This window comes from Exophiala xenobiotica (assembly GCF_000835505.1).
Source record: "Exophiala xenobiotica strain CBS 118157 unplaced genomic scaffold supercont1.1, whole genome shotgun sequence".
Lineage (NCBI taxonomy): Eukaryota > Fungi > Ascomycota > Eurotiomycetes > Chaetothyriales > Herpotrichiellaceae > Exophiala > Exophiala xenobiotica.
In genome coordinates this window covers 3,786,825-3,805,406 of record NW_013562494.1, presented here as the reverse complement: position 1 = coordinate 3,805,406, position 18,582 = coordinate 3,786,825, and the positions used below count along the sequence as shown (strand labels likewise).

Below are 18,582 nucleotides of genomic sequence, written 5' to 3'. Positions count from 1 at the left end.
ACACGTGACGTCGAAGTCTATTGTTAGGCCATGATGGGACCTCCACTTTCGAACCTCCGCAAGACATCAGTCAAAAATTTAATTGTTTGTCAACACCATCAACATGATGGGCTCTGCAGACTCTGCGGAGAGATCGTCGAAGCGTGTGAAGATGGACCGTGGGCCACGACCGGCAAGTTTAGTCTACCATGACTCCATTTGGCTGGAGTTGATACAAGTCCGGAATTACTCGTTCTAACCTACTGTAACAGGACATGGTAAACGGCACCAGACCAAAAACTACGAACAAGGGTAAATATTTGACGCGGCAAGCTCAAGGTTCAAGCCACGATGATGGCAAGTACATGAGCAGACGGGCAAAGACAATCAGTGCATCTGGCATTCACAGCGGAGACGTGGGCATTTTCGTAACCTGCGACAAAGGTCAAGAGAAGAGATGTTTGCAGGAAATCTCGGATATTCTAGGCGAGGTCAGTCTCAAAAATCCGCTCTCTGCTGATGTTTCCTAATTCCGACAGTATATCGGCCAAGATATTCAATCTTCTGATGAAGCTGCCCAGCAAGATCAAGGTGAAGCTACGGGTGGTGACATCGACATCGAAGCCGACATTCTTGCTGAGCTGGACTCACTACGTCCTAGCCCGTCATCCTCGAATGTGCCGGCTCAGAAAATATCTTTGGTCACCCTCGACATCCCATGCGTATCATTCATTAGGTTTCCTTCCAGCTCAGAGACGACAACAACTCCAGATCCTGTTGATCTCGTACGCAAAATCTGCGATTCGGCCTCTCAAAGAAATTACACAGGCCCTCGAAGTCGCTATGTCAAGAGACTCACGCCGGTAAGCCTCGTGCGAAAAGTTTTGCCCAGCGGTCTTGAAAGTCTCTGCGACGAGGTCCTGCCAGCTCATTTCAAGGTCCAGTCGGACGATCCCAATGCTGCTATCGATCAACCTGGTGTCCAAGTCTACAAATTTGCGATCCGGCCAACGATACGTAACAATGACAAATTGGACCGAGACCAGGTTATCAAAGTAGTAGCTGAAAAGGTTGCTGCACTTGGGAACGGGAAGCATAGCGTTGACCTCAAGGGCTATGACAAACTCATCCTTGTCGATGTGTACAGGAATATCGTTGGTATGAGCGTAGTTGGAAACGAGTTCGAAAGCCTCAGGAGGTTCAACCTCGCGGAAATCCACGCTTTACATTTGGATGAGGACAAGAAGCCAGGAGACGAAGATGTGGAGAGCAGTCTAGGAGCCAGATGATCCAGGCTCACAACTCCCGCCATCACGGCCCTGTCCAACACCACGCTGTAATGTCTGGCATTAGCTCCTACGCTGTATGGGCGAAGATCCCCATCTTTGGAAATTGCAAGAAAGCAAACGGGGCACCCCTTCAGCACGAAGCTGAGTGGGGGATTGCTTCCTGTTGCCCTTCACTCTCCCATGGGGATAAGCAACATGGACGTTCTTCATAAGCCCGTCTTGGTTTTCACAATCAATTGATTCATATTCCCGGCCTGTTGTCAACTAGGCTTTCCGAGTATGCGGCCGGACAGGAGGAGAACGCAATGCTTTTGCGGATCTTCAATACGGATAAGTATTCCGACCATGACGCAGCAGGGACGTAACCAGCCTCGCCAGACAATAGCCGACCTTCTTTCTCATCCACTGCCGATTCTTTCGGTTGTCCACTTTCCCAATATGAAAAGATTTACGCAACAGACTGGACATGTAGTTGGTGGGTTGTGCCTTGTGGTGCAGCGACGCGAAGGTATGACGGTGTTGGTGCTCATTGAAATGGCCACAATTCAAGGTGTAGTTCCGATTTATATATGGCGCCCATAGTCGCCTAGACCACACTATTACGGCCTCTCCTGAGAATCCGTCAACTATACTTCAGGTCATCCCATTGGTGTTGGCAAAGTTTTCAGCATTATGGCAAACGACGTAGCAGCGAATTCTCGGACAGGAAGCATGAAAGTGTGCATGTTCCTTAAGAGGAAGAATGGTATGAGCCATGATGAGTTCAACCAGTACTGGACAGAAAAGCACTCTCCACTGATACAAGACTGGCTGCCTAAACACGGGATCTCGAGAGACACTCAGGTATGTCAGCACTACTAAGCATTGCGGTTGAGCTCCAATCGAATGTTCTGTCTTAAAAATCCAAGAGCGCGGCCTTCTAACCTGTTCTCTTTGCAGTTTCATACGTCACCGTCCTTCCAACAGCAATGTATCTCCAAAGTCGCTGACTTGCAACACATGAAACCGCTCGATTACGATGGGATAGTAGAGATGGTCATGCCGGACGTCCAGTGCCTGGCAAATGCACGAAAAGACCAACTCTACCAAAATACGGTTCGTCCTAGCGAGGAGAAATTCATTGAGGTGTCCCAAACCCAATATATGGTGGGTTGGCAAGAGACCATTGTTCACAAAGGGAGAGCTGTAGGTGATGCGAAGAGCCACTACTTTGATAATGCGGACCATGGTGGTGACGAAGGCGTGGGGGTCGAACACGCAAGAGATGATGTTTGAGGGCGACGAGATCTCGTGGCGGGGAGAAGAGGTCCCTCGTCTATGCCGGTCTAATCACAGATCAGACGGAGGAGGAAGTCTCTTGCTCGAACGGAGTACGCCCTACATAAAAATTGAAAAAATCTTGCCTAGAAGTATCCGGTACTCCGTAGAAGAGAAGGTGGAGTGTTCAGTGTTCCTATGCTCCACCAGACTTGTGGCTTTTCGGTCAATATGATCTGCTCAAGTGGTTTCGATCTTCGGGCAAGGCTGTAAAGCTCTGACCTCCCCGTGCCTCCTCCACTTAACCGTATGATGCCGTTAACATCACAGACCACACCTTAGTTGCACGAATGCTCCTTCAAGGTCCTGCTGCCTGAGTGCAATCAATGGCAAGATGCTGTAAGTCTACGTGTCTCTGAAGTAATCACGACATGATTCGCACACGAATCATTGGTTTCTTGGTTTCAATCCCCAGCCTCGTCCTTCAGCCTGCACAGCCGGCGTGGCTGGGACGGTAATCTCAAATTGCTCGCACCCAGATTGACAGCGACCATGAATCTTTGTCCCCATGTTTTGATTCTACATTCAGGCCCATTCTTCTCGATCTAAACCCATAGTACTCGCACTTGATTGATACTAGATCCCCTTCCCAAGGTCAAGGAAAATTCAGAAAAATGCCCACAGTTCTCACACCACAAGGTTGGGTCAAAGTCGCACCAACACCACGAAAGAAGACCGTGACCATCGATCCTGCTGTTGCTCTGAAAGGCCCATTAGCGTACTTCAGTTGCCAACCGCTCCCATCCACCAGGAAAGAGCCCGTCAATCGACCGCAATACCCCTACGACCTGTCCGCATCCCCTGAGAAATTGCAACGCCAGTCGGCCACGAAAGCGAATGTAGCCGGGAAGAATAGGACGATCTCGGCTCCGCAAATTATCGCTCACGAGAGAGAATATCACGACGATGAATATGAGGAGCGCCAATCCCAGTTCTCGCATTCAAGCAGGAGCGCTTCACCACCACCTCCGGCGCATACGAAATCACACAAAAGCCCGCGCTCACGGAAACCAAGACACGATGAGGATAGTACGAGTTCGAGTTCAGGGTCGACAAGGTCTTATCCAAGACATAGACCTGTACAAGCTGCGGCTCGGCCTACAACGATGAATCACCACCCTTCCATGCCCCCAGGAGGATACTATGGACACAATGGTTATCATTCAGCTCCTGGGCTGGGGATGTATGATAGGCAGCCACCGCCGAGCAATGCGAGAAGTATGTCGTATAGTTGGTACAATGCTACGACGCCTTTGAATATGTGATTGTTTGTTGGGCGATATGGGCCTTTTTTGGGTAGCAATTTGAGGATACCATCGTCCTTACGTCAATGTATTATGAACTCGAGCTGGATGGCGGAGCAAGGCTTAATATCCTCATATTGCTTGAAGCCGTTACTGTTGGCCAATCTACTTAGCACATTTGGAAAGAGCTTAGGTGTTTATCATAAGTGAGATAATACTGTCAGAGTGCTCTGCTCTAGACCGGTCCTGTCCCTTCTATCTTCGTAGTCCCCCTTCGTAAACACCATTGACGATCGTTATCAAACATCCCAGCGTATATGTACTCTGGAAACCATGAGCAATACATACAAAAAATATAAAGATCGAGTGAGCAGCTGCGTTCGTGCTCGAGTTTGTCGTCATTGGCCCCGTTAATCCTCGTCCACAACGACCATCCGCTCTCTACGGATCCTTTCAATCCTCTCCCTCTTCGCTGGCGGCGGTCGGACAAACATTCTCTGGCTCTTCGTGATGACGACCTTCGTTTCTCGCTGATTGCCGCCGCCCGCAAACGTCATTGGCCGACCTCCATAGGGATCAACAGGTCGCGGCCTGTGACGGTCACGGCTGTCCTCTGAGGACTCGTCGTCGACGTAATATGCATTGCGCCGCCTAGCCCGAAAGCAAAAGATGCAGAGGAGGAAGAGGAGGAGTACTCCAAAGAAGGCTCCGATGACGATCCCACCGACTGCACCAGGCGAAAGGCCTCCGTTATTGTGATGTACCACGATGCCTTCCGAAGGGCTAGTGGTCACACCTGGAGCCACCGTCTCGGTACAGCATGGGGTTGTTATGAGCGTGGTGGTATAAGGTGTGGATGTTGTCCATATCGGTGTCCATGTACTGGTAGTACAAGGTGTTGTGCTTGTAGTCCAAACCCAATTGCTGGTTGGCGTCCATGACGACGTCCAAGATGTCCAAACCGGGGTTGTCGCTTCCGTCGTCCATACCGAGCTGGTTGCCCATTGATCTGTGGTTGCCGGTACAACTGGGATATACTCGGTTCCTTGACCGGGAGACCTGACTTCGATCATTGCGATTGTCAGACAGTGAATCGTACGGATTTACAGTGCTGCAAGTGTGCTGAAAAGCTGCGACTTCAGAGCAGCGTTCAGCCTTGAGAAGGAAAAGTGACTCGCAAAGGCAGGAGCATCGGCAGTTCCAGCTGAAGACAGTCTTTTCAGACATGCGTCGTGCCGCACATGGGAGGAGTGCCCAGAGCGGCTGATGACGCGCATCGCTTCCAGCCACTTCGTTTGGCAGCAGTTTACGGAGTATTGACTGCTTCAGTAGGGCTGTAAAGCAGGCGGCTGGAGGGTGTCTTTTCGATGGAGGGGTTCAGCCTAGTGCAGCCAGAGCCTTGCTAGTTTGGTGCGTTGTAAACAAATCGGAGTCGGGCTTTCGGGTTAACATGATGGGCATGATGGGCCCAGTCGAGCTGCAGGGATTAGGCGGGGTTGGCATAACGCTTACTGTATTAAGGTACCTTTCTAGGTGTTGTCTCGGGATAGCTCTTCTTTGCAGCGGCTGGGCTTAGACCTACCGGATTGACCGACAGCCCTCACACGATGGGAGGGACGAGAATAGATGTCTGTTGATACTCGTACCAGAGGACGAGGCCTTCCGCGCATACACGTCTGAATGCAACACGAATGTGCCTACATCTCTCAACCGTAAGAGTCTAGACATTTTCTTAATTACATATTGGTCTTTCGCAGCCGACCTGGATTCGTCTTACTCTAACACGCCTCGAACCGCGTCCAGAATGGCGCCTTCAAGAGTCTCCCCGGAACCACCCTCGTCGGAAACACCGATCGGTCTCACACCCAAGCAGATTGCATCCTTCCAGCGCGATGGCTACCTGATAATACCGTCATACCTCTCCACAGAAACATGTCAAACACTACTCTCGAAAACTCACGAGCTCCTCACCGAATTCCCTCTTGCTGAACATCCCATGACCCGCTTTACTACGGGCACAGATGAGAACGGCAATTCGACGCCCAAAAAGCACGTCGGAGACGATTACTTTTTAACGTCAGGCGACAAGGTGCGCTTCTTCTTCGAGGAGGATGCATTCGACACTCAGACAGGCGAATTGAACAAGCCAAAAGAGCGGGCGATTAACAAGATCGGGCACAATCTGCACGGGCTGGTCCCTGAGTTCGCCAACGTCTCACATGCAGGAGAGATTGGGCGACGGAACGCTGCAATCGCAAGAGATCTAGGGTACAGAGATCCGCGCCTACTACAGAGCATGGTCATATGCAAGCAGCCTGAGATTGGAGGTGCCGTGCCGCCGCACCAGGATAGCACGTTCCTGTACACGAGACGGCCGTCGGCTGTGGGATTTTGGATCGCGCTGGAGGATGCCACTGTCGAGAACGGGTGTCTGAGCTTCGCACCCGGGAGTCATCGAAGAGCGCCGATCAAAGAACGCTTCGTGCGGAAGGAAGACAATTCGGGGACGACGTTTGAGCCTGTGCCTGAAGAGGGGCAGTGGCCGAGGGGTTTCGAGCATGAGGGACCCTCGGACATGAAGGAGGAGTACGTCCTGGGCGAAGTGAAGGCGGGCAGTTTGGTGCTGATCCATGGCAACACTCTGCATAAGAGCGAGAAGAACACAAGTCAGAAGGGGCGGATAATATACACGTTCCATCTAATTGAAGGCGAGGAGCAGTATGATGCGAGGAACTGGCTGCAGATACCCAATGGACCTACGGGGTTTACGAAGTTGAATGGGAAGGCGTAGATAGCGTCCTGTTGAGGAAATGGAAGACAAGAATCAAGTGCAAGAAACCTTGCTCTGCTGTCAAAGAGCTGAAGAATACATGGGAGGAATACAATGGCTGTTAGTCTCACTCAGCGCTGGAACCATGAGCCTCTCAGTACTGCTTCTAGCCGGGGCATCCAACAGATTGTGCTATACAGCTACAATCGGTGTAGAGGAGCCACGGCCATGGGTGACTCTATGGCTAGCAGCTCACCCAGTCCCAGCCATGCATGGACAATCTTGGTTGGTTGGTTGCCATCGGGTACCAACTTGCGGTTCAAATAAAAGGGTCTTTGTTGTTGGCAGGACGTCCATGACGTATGTATATTCTTGATATCGAACGTTTCAATACTCCGTACAATTCACATTGAACCATCTGTGCGGACACCGAGGGCACATTGTTAAGATACTAGTATTCTGCCCTTAGCATTCATTCGTCGAGGTTCATTAGAATCGTCTTTCAGCATGTCTCGACCGGGTCTCCTACATCGGCCTTCCAGCATCGCGGCAGTGAATAAGATTATCATCCTTGTTACTGGTAAGTGAGGGCTGCAAGTGGGTTACACGTACGCTGCTAACATCTAAGTTAGGTGGGAATGCAGGAATAGGCTACGAGATCGTCAAGAAGCTCGCATCAGAGAATTCCAATTTCCAAGTCTTACTCGGCTGTCGAGACACTCGCAGCGGGGAAGAAGCAGCCGCGAGCATGGGAGCGCCCAGGAATGTCAATCCCATTCAACTCGACATCACAGATGACCAATCTATCGAGCACTGCTATCTAGCCATTCTACAGCACTTCGGCCGCCTGGACATCCTGATCAACAATGCCGGCACAGCTGGTAGGCAACTCCCTGCTGACGCTACACTTCGCGAGAAGTACTACCTGACGTTCAACATCAACGTGATATCGACAGGCGTATTGACCGACAGGCTCATTCCCTTGCTGGAAAAGTCCGAACGCCCCAAGATCATGTTCCTCACTTCAAGTCTGGGGAGTATCCAGAAAACGCTGGAAGGAGGCAAGCCCGTCCCCATACCGTGGTATAATTCAAGCAAGTCCGCCGTCAATGCGCTCATGGTGTATTACGCCAAGCTGTACCCGAGTATGAAGGTCAATGCTGTATGCCCGGGTCAGCGAGCGACGGAGTCGACGGGCATCCAGCTGAGTGAAGAGACGCATCCTAAGCACGGTGCCTTGAGGGTGGCCCAACTGGTGGCTGAGGGTGCAGGTGGGGTGACGGGAACGAATTCGGACTCGAATGGGACGATACCGTGGTAGACGCGGTGTGTCATGATCTTATCGTGGTAGTAAAGACTGGTGCTCATCGGAGTCTTCAGATCTGCTTCCAGGCCTGGATGGGCCGGGGTGCCGTGTAGCCAGACCGCGTGGTAATCGGTAACTCCAATGGCAGCACATTCCTGCTAGGAAGCCTATTGCGTCGTTCTTGAATGCGACGAGCAGTCCTGCTGTTACTAGCATCACAGTCCATCTTTGCTTCCTCTCTTCATCTGTGATGCCTACAGCGTGTGGTGCGTCGGTGCCTTCTTTGCTTAGATCCCTGGCGCGTGGTGTGTTGAGGCTTTCGCCAACACTCGCGAGTTCTAGGCCAGCCGCGATTATCATGATTGATAGCAAAGCCAGAGGAAATCTGTGAAGCAGATCTGTAAGGCTTTCACCGAACATGATTCCAACCATCAATTTTAGGAGTCCTAGAAATATTATGCTTGCCCCGGACCTGGCCCCGAAGCGGTATTGTGCTGCAAGGCCTCCAGAGCCGTGGCAGACAGGCATAGCGCCGAACCAGCATCCAAGTAGATTCATGATGGCGACACTGAAACCGATGGAGGTCACAGAGGGAGTCTGGATCTCTGGGAGCAGATCAGCTGCCAGATGAGTAACAGCGACGACCGAGTTCAGTGTCGTCAGCGGCAGTTGCCCAATGCCAGCATCGAGAATACCCGTTTTCCATTCACTAGAAGAAGGAATCTGAGTATATGGACGCCACAGACGGAAGGCCGGAAGATGCTGGTGCTGGTCTCCAGTGGTGCGAATGACCGCGAAGACTATCCCAATAAGAAAGAGAATCAGTGCGTAGGGAGTCCGGGGCCGTAGATTGAAGACAAAGAGGAAGACGAAGCCCAGGATCATCCAGAGATAATTATCAGCCCATGAGGGTGTTGTCCAGGACAGGGATGAAAGCGCTTTAGATCCAGCGGCTATGATTAAACTGAGACCTGCTCCGACCTGGATGCCCTTCACCACCGGAATAGGGATGACTCGAGTGAACCAAGAGAGTAGCCCGGTAATGCTGAAGACCAGGATGCAGGACGAAACAAATATGCCTGCTGCTGCCGTTTGCCCTGCAGTAAGGCCCTTGAGAATCGAGACTGCTGCAATAGCTTTCATCGGCTGAACCGGCAGAGGAATCCCGAAGAACGCGCCCGTGAGGATGTTATAGACGCCAGTGAAGACAAGAGTCGTCGTTAAGGAGATCTGATGTCCTTCGGTAAGTGCGATGACTATGGGTAGAAACGTGCCCAAGTCGCCAAAAGCGCCTGATATCTCGGTCAATGGTTGATGACGAAAGATGGAGAGGTTATGAGAGGCAAGTTGCCGCAGCGTTGAGCGGCCCATGATATCTTTGTCGATGTCCTGATAGATGCGTGCTTTGTCTAAGGGTGGTTGTCTCTGATAATATGTGTTACCAAGCTCGCAAGATCAGTTTTTGGTCTATCGCGTGAGGTTTGTCGGATTAGTCGGAGTAGTCCGTAGATAAATTAATATGACCGTTAGCAAGGAACCTAAGACGGATGTCGAGCCGAACGCTTTTCAAATGCAGGATGCCTATGAAGAAGAAACTACAAGTGCTTGATGGAAGAGAGCTTCTCATATTCCATTCTCGGGTCACCCGGCGTCGTCACAAGATGCCCTTGCGTAACGTTCAGGCGAAAAGACTGGGGATGGCGTGGGATGGCAATGATGGTTACCAGGTACTGTACCATTAAGCGAGTGAACAGCAGAGCACCTCTTTTTGGCCGGAAGGGCGGGGCGATATGCGCCTAAATCAACGCCTGATGCGCCGCAAAAGCTTGGCTCTTAGGCCCTGGAGTGGCTTCTGCACGGCTTTGTTAGGCTTTGGCTAAAGATCAACGTCACCAAAACACTGGAATCGAAATGATTGGACAACACCATCTTGCATTGAAGCTCCATTAAGCTGTCGACCACCACAATGATGAAGCTGCCATAACTCGAAGACGACGTGATTGCAAAGCGGAACATCATTTCGATCAATATGAAACACTGTCCTTGCTTACTTTTCTTAATGAAAGCCAATCTGCTCATTCACCATCTCCCAGCCATCTGTCAAATGGCCGCGTAAATTCCTGTGGCTGGCGCCCTGTCCACTTTGGAGCCCGTCAACACTCGGCACTCCACCTTTCATTCTGTTCTCGACTCTTTGCACAACAATAATCAATGCCTTGCACGAACTCGACTTGACGTTGGGCGAGCTTGTACATATCGAAACGACCAACGGCTTACCTCCCCTTCCGGCTCGACGCCATGCCTTTGTAACATCGACGTCAACAGCACCCTCAATCTCACCACCACCTCAGCCGCGAATGCCGCAGTCCTAGCCTCGACCCCGCCTGCGTTCCAGCAGTCCTGAAAACAAACACCGCAGGCAGGCTTTGCAATACAGCTCCTCTCAAAGATGGCCACCAAGTCGAGAGCCGTGAATGCTGCCCACACGGCTGGGATCTTCGCCGATATGTCCCTCGATGGGCCCGAGATCGGAACCCTGGTGGCCGTTGTTGACAGAGCAAAGAACCTCCCCAACCGGAAGACAATGGGTAAACAAGATCCCTACTGCGCCATGCGACTGGGCAAAGAAGCAAAGAAGACCGACACAGACAGAAGAGGTGGACAGACACCTAGATGGTACGTAACCGCACAGCAACTGCGTTTATTGGAATGCTAATTAGCTGCATAGGGACCAAGAACTCCGGTTCAACGTTCATGACTGCCCCGACTATTACAAACTCAAGTGTTCAGTCTTCAACGACGATAAAAAGACAGATCTGATCGGCGAAGCCTGGATCGACCTTCGAGAAGTCATTTTGCCTGGGGGCGGAAAGAACGACCTGTGGCACCAATTGAACTTCAAGGGAAAATATGCTGGAGAAATTCGGGTAGAGTTAACATACTACGACTCGAGGCCGAAGCCAGAAGTGTCCGCGGAGAGGAGGAAGCAGAGGGAAAAGTCTCAATCTATCACTAGTGACGTTCAAAATAGCTTTTCAGGCTCCCGACAGCTTGGGCCGAGGGAGATCAAGAGACGGCCGCTTCCACCTGGCCCAGGTGGCTACTCCTCTCCAGTCTCAGTTGCCCATACTCCCGACTATTTACCTTCGGAGGAACCGGACAACACGTGGACTGGGCAGGACCATGGACAGAGCCATGCTCCGCCGAGACCGCCAAAGCAGCTAATGCCCGAAACACCAGATGATGTCGGCTACAGTTTGCAGTCTCATTATACACCGGAGTCATATGGGCCACCCGAACCAGACCCATACGATCTATCACTGCCGCCCCTACGTCCTCCAAAAGAGCAGCAACGCCCTTCTAGTGACTACTACAACCAACCTCAAAGACATTCATCCCGACACGATACTCCCAACTACTATACAGCGGAGGAATATAGAGAACGACCACTCCCTCCGACGCAGCCGCCCAACCCATATGTCACTGGAGAATCACCTCAGCCAGAACCTGACCGGCTACCTAGCCCTCGGTCGCCCTTCAACAATACGCCCGACCAAACGCCATATCACTCTTCTCCGCCAAACAGAATAACGCCTCAAGCCACTCCACCACGACCGGTACAGGGTCAACCCTGGCAGGGTAGGGGGAGCACATCACCAACCAAGCATGCGGTGTATAGAGACAGCCCACTGCGGCATTCCATCAGTCAGCACGAGACGCCTCATCCAGAGTACAGTTATCCGGATCCGAGGTTTGACGAGGAGGATGCCCCACCACCGCCACCACCAGCTCACCGTGGCCCGGTGTCCAGGATGCCTATGCTCGCAACATCGTCGTCCTTCTCCGGTTCAAGTGGTCAACCGTCACCGCGAACTCCGGTCAAGTACGATTCTGTGGAGGAGAGAAGCCCGCTTCAACGGCTCGAGCAGTACGATCCGTACTCGTCTCCATACTCACGAGAATTGCCTGTTCAATCTGCTATGCCGCATCCATCACAAAGGAGTCCACGGGACAGCTACATGCATCCTCAACCACCACCACCGCACAGAACACTGGATGAGAGATATGAAGCATATGCACTGCCTTCGAATGAAAGAGGGCAACCTTTCAATGACAATACAGCATGGCGGCGGCCAACATCCTCTGGCAATAACGCACCGCCGTTCAATGACTCTCCGGGTCGTAGTCCGGCTGACCAGCGATTTGGCGAAATGCCCCAAGACGATCTTCGACGCTCGATTGGTTATGGTCCTCCGAGAAGAGCACAGACATTTGACGATTACGGAAATTACGATGAGAGGCAGCAACGCAGGTCTGAGCCAGTTATCGTACGCCCACGAGCCATCAGTCCTAATCCTGCCCGCAATATACCGCGCAAGTCAATCACTCCCACGCCTACAACACCAGAAGACCAGAGACAAATCAGTGGAATGCCCTTTGGACCTGATGCGTATGACGTGCTCAACCCTGGGACGAGCCCTATAGGCGAAGATGGTCTGTCAGATGCAGCGAGAGAGGCTAGCCGGCAGATCGAGGTCGACAAAATGAGGGACCAGGGACCGATCATCGGCAATGATGGCAGAGTTATTGATCCTTCTGATCACCTTCCCGCTGATACGTGGGCTCCTGAGCCAGAGAGAAAGAACCGACAGCCAGAACACGTTATCAGGATCCGGACAAGGGAAGAAGCGCGGATGCAACAGGCAGCAGGCTCATCCCCCCTTTCTGTGAGACCTCATTCCATTGCAACCTCGCCCTACCAGGCTTCACCTAGTGCTGGAGCATCTCCCCCGTTTCACATTTCGCCGACTGCAGCTGGAGCTGAGCCATCTCCTCGAGGGGATGCAGGGGGCGGGCGAAACAGACTCAAGAAGCCGATGCCTGCTCGGCCGCTGCCAGCACAACCATATTCTCATGCCCAGACCAGTCCTGCGGTGATGACTACGTCCACAAATAATGCTAATGCCAGGCCCAGTCCGCCAACTCAGCGGTATACGATTCATTCGTCTCCTACCGGGCCGACACAACGTCCTCCGTTGTCGGAATACCAGGTTCCTGCCATGAATGACTACAGTCCGCGAGCTGCACCCGAACCTCAACTTTATCCGCCCACTTCGACACAAGTACCTCATCACAGCCTGAGCAACTCAATGGACTATGGCCCATATGGTCGAGATAACTCGCTTGCTCTGGAGCTAAGCACCATCGATATTGGTCCTTCGAGAAAGACTGCGCTGAGGCCCATCCGTGGTTATGGCGCGTATTAGGACGCCTTTCTTGATGAGTACATACACACGCATTTCCAGGAGTCCGGTGGGTGGGCTATGGTGGCTTTCGTGGCTTCCGTGGCTAGCCAACGATCGTGATAATATTGCGCTCGCACATAGATATATACGCACAGAACAGCGCATTTGCATGTACATGATTCGCATAGTGCAAAGTGAGCGGAGTACGGAGTACTCTCACAAGTAATAATATGCAGAACCTGAACTTTCAGCAGCTGCAGGTTTCTCAGGTTGCTTTCCTAATCCTAATTGGACCTCTGACATCGTCGAGTCCGCGATCGCGAGGGATGATTTCGCCCCTTTGGAGGATCTCGATATCCCCTCGATCGCGTGCTTCGAATGCCATTTCGCGGAGTCGGGGCATTAGGTCGCGCCAGCTGGAGACTTCGAGCATCTCGAGCTCTGTGGCAGAGAGCGAGCGGGCTATTTCAGACGGGCATAGTGTCTTTGGGTATGCGCGGTCGGCGACGTGCGCGGAGAATGTTTTGGAGAGGTCGAACGTGTCCATTGCTGAGCAGGGGTATCAATATGTCAGGTTGGAAAAATTCATTGCATGAGGTAGGTACTCCGTAGTTGGTTCGCGGGATCAGGCGGCGAGGACATCTCTTGATATCATGAACACCAAAGCTGCAGCCGGCATCGGAAAAACATATCATCATCCTCACTGCCATTCTCCGGGCCCCACACAAACCCCGTCTCTCATCTCTCTGGGTCGTAGAGCGCGCCCGGATGCCAAAAGAAACGAAAACCTGTCCATCTATAAAAGACCCCAGTTAGTCATCGCAATGTATCATAGCATGATAGTACGTTTTGATATAATCTACCATATCCTACCTTTCTATCTTTCTACCTTATACCTCCTGCCTCCTGCCTTCTAGAATAGTCGGGCCCAGCCCTTCTTCCCTTCTCTCTCCTTCTTCTTCTTCTGGTGAAAATCGTCAAAGACCTTGCGTTTGCTCCCTTTTCTCTCCTTCTCCCTCTTCTTCTGCTGATCCTCGTAGGTGTCGCGGAACATATCGCGCGCCGTCTCGTCTGTTTCCCAAGTAGCCATTCTCGTGGTCGCCTGTAAAGTTACGGGTGGTGGCTGCTGCTGCTGCTGTTGTTGTTGCTCTACCAGCGACGGTAGTTGTACCGGCGCTTCATCAGTCTGAAAGTCGAACGGTTCGACCGAATCGTACGAATCTTCGTTCAGCAGGTCGTGTTCGTCGTCATTGTACGCGGGGAGTCCGGCAGGGAGGAAAACAGGCTCTTCAGTATGCTCGATACCTTCCATAGGGTCATCAGGATTATGTGGCTGTGTTTCCTCGTCCGAGCTTAATGGTGCCGGGAGGGTGACGGTCACAGTCTTGATGGGGCCTGGAATTGTCTCTGTCATGACCAGAGGACTTGGTACGGTGACAGTCATAGTCTCGATAGGGCCTGGGATTGTCTCTGTCACGATTCCGGTCGGTATGGTGACCGTAGTGGTACTCTGTTGAGTCATGGTAGATATGACCACTGCGGGAGTGCCTGCTAGGGGAAGGAGAGAGGACATGGACTTGAGCTGCAGCTGGGGCATGGTCATGTTCGCAGCCAGATCTCGCACGCCCGACGCAGCGCGGTTTGTGGATGACCTGACGTGTTCGAGCAGAGACATGATGTAACTTTCGGCGGCAGCAAGCGTGCAACCGAAGGTGTTTCGAACGTGGTTGATCGAGGTTGAGAGCAACTGTCGCAGACGAGCAAGGTCGACGTGGGGCAAGAGATCATGGCGGTCCGCGACGACAATGGCCGCAGCTAGGAGTCCGCCAGCCAGTGGGATGGCCACAAGCCACTCGTTCGAGCGGTATTCTTGGACGACATTGATTGTATTCCTGTACAATGCTGGGAGGGTGATTGGAAGACCTTCCAGGCGCCACGCCTCTTGGACGGCTTCGGCGAGGGATATGTGAGCTTGCTGGTCGGGTTCATTATGGCCACCTAGGTCTGGAAATTGTGTGGCGGCAGATTTAGGAGACCACGCGCAGTAAACGTTTGTCGGCGCGACTTTCGGATAGATGGTCACGAAGCAGCCGCGAGCGGGTCCTGGAGGGCGTCGAGGCAAGCCGTCATCGTCTACCTCATCGTCGCTACTGTCTGAGTACATATGGTCGTGTCGATCGTCTGCTGCGGCTTTGGCAAGATTGATGCTCCATTCTGTACCTGGGATCGCCTGATCATTTGCGACAGCTGCACGCCCTGCCGCAGTTTCTTGCAGATTGAATGGGAGAACTGGAAAGACTCGGTCTTCGTATTGTTCCCATTTGAATCGTTTAGGGTGGACTAGGTCTTGGTGGGCCCGTTGGAAGTTCTCCAGCTCGAGGCGATCCTTGCCGTGTGGTACTATGGCCTCAAGTCTGCCCCAGCATGTCATATAGATGCGCAGTGTCGCGGGCTCTTGTGGTCTCTTCGCATTGCAATCATCTGCATTCACGCAGATATTGTCGCATGAATCCTCGATGTAATATTCGGTACCTTTGGCGACATGGGGTACTAGGCGGAGAATTGTGCCGTCGATACCGGCCAGTCGAATGGACAACGACAAGCCGGCCATCAGATGGATCAAGTCCACAAGGTCATTTCGGATGGCCTGGCGGATAACCCAGGATTTGTCTTGTTCGTCTTTAGTTTGTGCCGACCCATCAAGATCCAGTGGATCAAAGACCGGAGGTGGAAGAAGAGGCTCGAGTTGACCCATCATTTGAGCCGCTAGATCTGTTGCGGCCATGTTGATATCGTTGGCATATTCTTTGGGGAAGTAATCCGACGTTTGATCACCGGAATCTGTGGAGCCCGAGCTTGATGAGTGCGAATCTTGCAGACATTTTTCCACTCTTTCAAATTTGAGTTCCTCAATGCACTTTGCACGCTTCTTGTTGCGGACAATAGCGTCGTAGTGGAGGTAATCACGGTCGATCTCGGCGAGCTGGTTGATTTTGTCCCGGCGCAGACCGAAGCCAGGATTTTTGAAGATGCGCTGTTTGAACCATTCGCCGAGAATTCCATGCACAAAAGGAACACGATGTTCCGGTGTGGTAAGGAAGGTGCGCCAGCCGCAGTGATTCGCGTCTACGAGATATCTCGTGATTGTGAACAGTGAGTAGTATTTGGTGGCAAGCAGATGCATTGGCCATGCGTCTCGTTCTTCGTCTGTCAAGTGGAAGTCGAAATGTTTCTCCGAGAAGCGCATGCACTTCTCTTGAAGGCAGACGACAAGCGCCGAGATCTCATCGAGATCCAGTTTTCTAGGTACCTTTGCGATCTGATTCAATAGTCGATCGGCATCTGCGATTGTGAGACCGTCTGGTGAGTCTGGTTGTGGTGCAGACGGAGCCGCTATCGCAGGTGTCAACGGAGAAATGGACATTGATTGTGAGCGTTGACGTTTTGACGACGAAGACTCGCTATCTTCAGGGGCAGGACGCTTTGGCGACTTGGGCGATCTTGAGGATGTATGAGGACTGTTTGTGGGAGATGTACTACTTGCACCTGAAGGAGCTGGAGCCTCAGAACTGTAGTGCGCAGGGGGCCTTGCTGGCTCAGAGGAGTCGGAAGAGCTGCTTGAGGGAGATGAGCTTGTAGATCGCGTCCTAGATGCTGCGCTGCCTGTTCTTCGAGGACTCCTGGCATCGGCTGACGGGCCACTGGCTTGGTTCCGCTTGGGCGATGCAGGTTTGGTGACCCTCAACAATGTGATTCTTGGCTTCTTCACTTCGATCGTAGATTGTGCTGGAGTCGGACTTGCAGGCTTCTGAGTCTCTTCTTGGGCAGGCGGGTCAGGTGTCTTTGCGGGTTCGTTGTCGCTTGGATCAACGGTGTCGGGTGAGAACTTCACATTCTTGGTAGAACCCTTGGCTGGGGTCTTCCCGGCCTTCGTCGGAGACTTATGGGGTGGTGTTTTCGCCTTGGGCTTTGCTGTAGGTGTCTGAATTTCTTCATCGCTTGGCTCGTCGGTCTCCGGTTTGAAAGACGGATCCTTTGTGATGCTCTTGGCTGGGGTCTTCCTTCTCGTCGCTGGAGTCTTGCGAGGCGGTTTTGTGGGTTTGGGCCTTGCTGTACCGGCAACCGATTTCTTTGCACCTTTGTCGGGTGTTTTGCGAGGTGCACGGCGAGTGGTCGACTTCCCTCCAGGCGTCGGTCGAGTGTTGCTTGTGCCACTTGCAGGTGTCTGAGCATTAGTATTAGCATCTTCCGTCTGATTGCCAGTTTTATTGCGAGGCCTCAGTCTGCGACTAACTGGCTCATCCATCTTGGACGATGCTGTTGTAAGTTAAATGGCTGTAATCAAGATCAATGATGTGCTGGTAGGTGTCCGTAGCAGAAAGCAGAAGAGGGAAAAGACACAAGGGGACAAAAGGAGAGCGCTCAACATGACAACTTAATAAACCATATATCGCGAACGGTGGCATGAGATTTGTGAAAGCAGTATAAGAGATTGCCGAAAGCGGAAGAAAGAACGAGCCTTGTGTGAATAGACGACCGGTTTCATCGTAAAGAAGACTGTCACTCATTGTTATTCATTGTCATTGAACCATTCGCTTTTAGTCGGTCAAGCAAACAGGTCCGGCAGTACTCCCCCATCGAAGAGGGAGGTGTAGCTGAAAAACTGAACGAAAAACGGGTGTTTGCAGGCCACTTTTCTCTAGAGTTTGGACCCAGATGCCTCATTCCTGGATTGAGTCAGTCATCGGAAACACTGTTGATACAAGGGCGTGGACATGCCCTCACAGATGTGCGATGCATTCAATCTCAACCTGTGACGGATTAGTTTGTGACTCGAGTGAATTGATATCATCTATGCAAGCATACATCGGTCTTGCCAGGTAATTCCTTGACGCAAACACAGGTTCTTGCCGGCTTCGGGTCTGGAATGGTCTCGAGGACTTGTTCGGGTCAGTGACTGGAATGTGGTTGCTCTGGGACAATGAAAGATGCCACGCACAGACTTTGTTCATGGCCGCATAGTCCGCCATATCCACGAGGTAAATGTTCATTTTGACGATGTTCTGAAGGCTGCTTCCGGCTTCCTCCAAGACGTTCTTGATGTTTTCGAACGTTTGTTTCTATTCGAGTTAGCACCTGCAAAGTGTCGGATACAATACTGGCTGCCTCACCGTCCTGTCGGCCACTGATCCCTCAACGATCTTGTTGGTGGACGGATTGATTCCCACATTCCCACTGCAGTAGACGGTTCCATTGTGGATAATGGCTTGAGAGAACAAAGGAGATTTGATTCCCTTGTCGGATGTGACTGGTTGCTTAGCGGCCATTGTTTCGGTGGATTTCCGTCCAAGCTGGGAGCAGTTGTAATAGCCTGAAAGCGAGAAGGAGAATGAGTTGACTGATGTTTCCAGGAAGACGAGAAGCTGATGGT

The 18,582-nt window shown here is 52.0% G+C and overlaps 11 protein-coding genes across 11 annotated transcripts; 6 read left to right on the top strand and 5 right to left on the bottom strand.

Moving 5' to 3' along the window:
* Positions 1 to 103: 103 nt before the first annotated feature.
* Positions 104 to 1,268, top strand: PV05_01490 (uncharacterized protein; the record flags this gene model as incomplete). The annotated part of the gene is made up of 3 exons (XM_013466489.1): positions 104 to 172; positions 252 to 470; positions 519 to 1,268. The coding sequence occupies 3 exons, from the start codon at positions 104 to 106 to the stop codon at positions 1,266 to 1,268; spliced, it is 1,038 nt and encodes a 345-aa protein (XP_013321943.1).
* A 672-nt stretch (positions 1,269 to 1,940) lies between these two features.
* PV05_01489 (uncharacterized protein) lies at positions 1,941 to 2,543 on the top strand (the record flags this gene model as incomplete). The annotated part of the gene is made up of 2 exons (XM_013466488.1): positions 1,941 to 2,111; positions 2,208 to 2,543. The coding sequence occupies 2 exons, from the start codon at positions 1,941 to 1,943 to the stop codon at positions 2,541 to 2,543; spliced, it is 507 nt and encodes a 168-aa protein (XP_013321942.1).
* Positions 2,544 to 3,118: 575 nt separating this feature from the next.
* On the top strand, positions 3,119 to 4,018 carry PV05_01488 (uncharacterized protein). The gene has a single exon (XM_013466487.1). It carries the CDS (start codon positions 3,200 to 3,202, stop codon positions 3,848 to 3,850), a length of 651 nt encoding a protein of 216 aa, XP_013321941.1. The 5' UTR covers positions 3,119 to 3,199; the 3' UTR covers positions 3,851 to 4,018.
* On the bottom strand, positions 3,978 to 5,160 carry PV05_01487 (uncharacterized protein). Its single transcript, XM_013466486.1, has one exon. It carries the CDS (start codon positions 4,900 to 4,902, stop codon positions 4,240 to 4,242), a length of 663 nt encoding a protein of 220 aa, XP_013321940.1. The 5' UTR covers positions 4,903 to 5,160; the 3' UTR covers positions 3,978 to 4,239.
* A 259-nt stretch (positions 5,161 to 5,419) lies between these two features.
* Positions 5,420 to 6,993, top strand: PV05_01486 (uncharacterized protein). The gene has a single exon (XM_013466485.1). It carries the CDS (start codon positions 5,634 to 5,636, stop codon positions 6,618 to 6,620), a length of 987 nt encoding a protein of 328 aa, XP_013321939.1. The 5' UTR covers positions 5,420 to 5,633; the 3' UTR covers positions 6,621 to 6,993.
* A 113-nt stretch (positions 6,994 to 7,106) lies between these two features.
* Positions 7,107 to 7,920, top strand: PV05_01485 (uncharacterized protein; the record flags this gene model as incomplete). The annotated part of the gene is made up of 2 exons (XM_013466484.1): positions 7,107 to 7,179; positions 7,232 to 7,920. The coding sequence occupies 2 exons, from the start codon at positions 7,107 to 7,109 to the stop codon at positions 7,918 to 7,920; spliced, it is 762 nt and encodes a 253-aa protein (XP_013321938.1).
* Positions 7,313 to 9,481, bottom strand: PV05_01484 (uncharacterized protein). Its single transcript, XM_013466483.1, has one exon. It carries the CDS (start codon positions 9,274 to 9,276, stop codon positions 7,939 to 7,941), a length of 1,338 nt encoding a protein of 445 aa, XP_013321937.1. The 5' UTR covers positions 9,277 to 9,481; the 3' UTR covers positions 7,313 to 7,938.
* A 388-nt stretch (positions 9,482 to 9,869) lies between these two features.
* On the top strand, positions 9,870 to 13,395 carry PV05_01483 (uncharacterized protein). The gene is made up of 2 exons (XM_013466482.1): positions 9,870 to 10,581; positions 10,634 to 13,395. The coding sequence occupies exons 1-2, from the start codon at positions 10,355 to 10,357 to the stop codon at positions 13,170 to 13,172; spliced, it is 2,766 nt and encodes a 921-aa protein (XP_013321936.1). The 5' UTR covers positions 9,870 to 10,354; the 3' UTR covers positions 13,173 to 13,395.
* Positions 13,197 to 13,698, bottom strand: PV05_01482 (uncharacterized protein; the record flags this gene model as incomplete). Its single annotated transcript, XM_013466481.1, has 1 exon — positions 13,197 to 13,698. One exon carries the CDS (start codon positions 13,696 to 13,698, stop codon positions 13,417 to 13,419), a length of 282 nt encoding a protein of 93 aa, XP_013321935.1. The 3' UTR covers positions 13,197 to 13,416.
* A 366-nt stretch (positions 13,699 to 14,064) lies between these two features.
* PV05_01481 (uncharacterized protein) lies at positions 14,065 to 17,457 on the bottom strand (the record flags this gene model as incomplete). Its single annotated transcript, XM_013466480.1, has 1 exon — positions 14,065 to 17,457. The coding sequence occupies one exon, from the start codon at positions 17,455 to 17,457 to the stop codon at positions 14,065 to 14,067; it is 3,393 nt and encodes a 1,130-aa protein (XP_013321934.1).
* A 393-nt stretch (positions 17,458 to 17,850) lies between these two features.
* On the bottom strand, positions 17,851 to 18,478 carry PV05_01480 (uncharacterized protein; the record flags this gene model as incomplete). The annotated part of the gene is made up of 5 exons (XM_013466479.1): positions 17,851 to 17,878; positions 17,937 to 17,962; positions 18,018 to 18,091; positions 18,151 to 18,271; positions 18,323 to 18,478. The coding sequence occupies 5 exons, from the start codon at positions 18,476 to 18,478 to the stop codon at positions 17,851 to 17,853; spliced, it is 405 nt and encodes a 134-aa protein (XP_013321933.1).
* Positions 18,479 to 18,582: the final 104 nt, after the last annotated feature.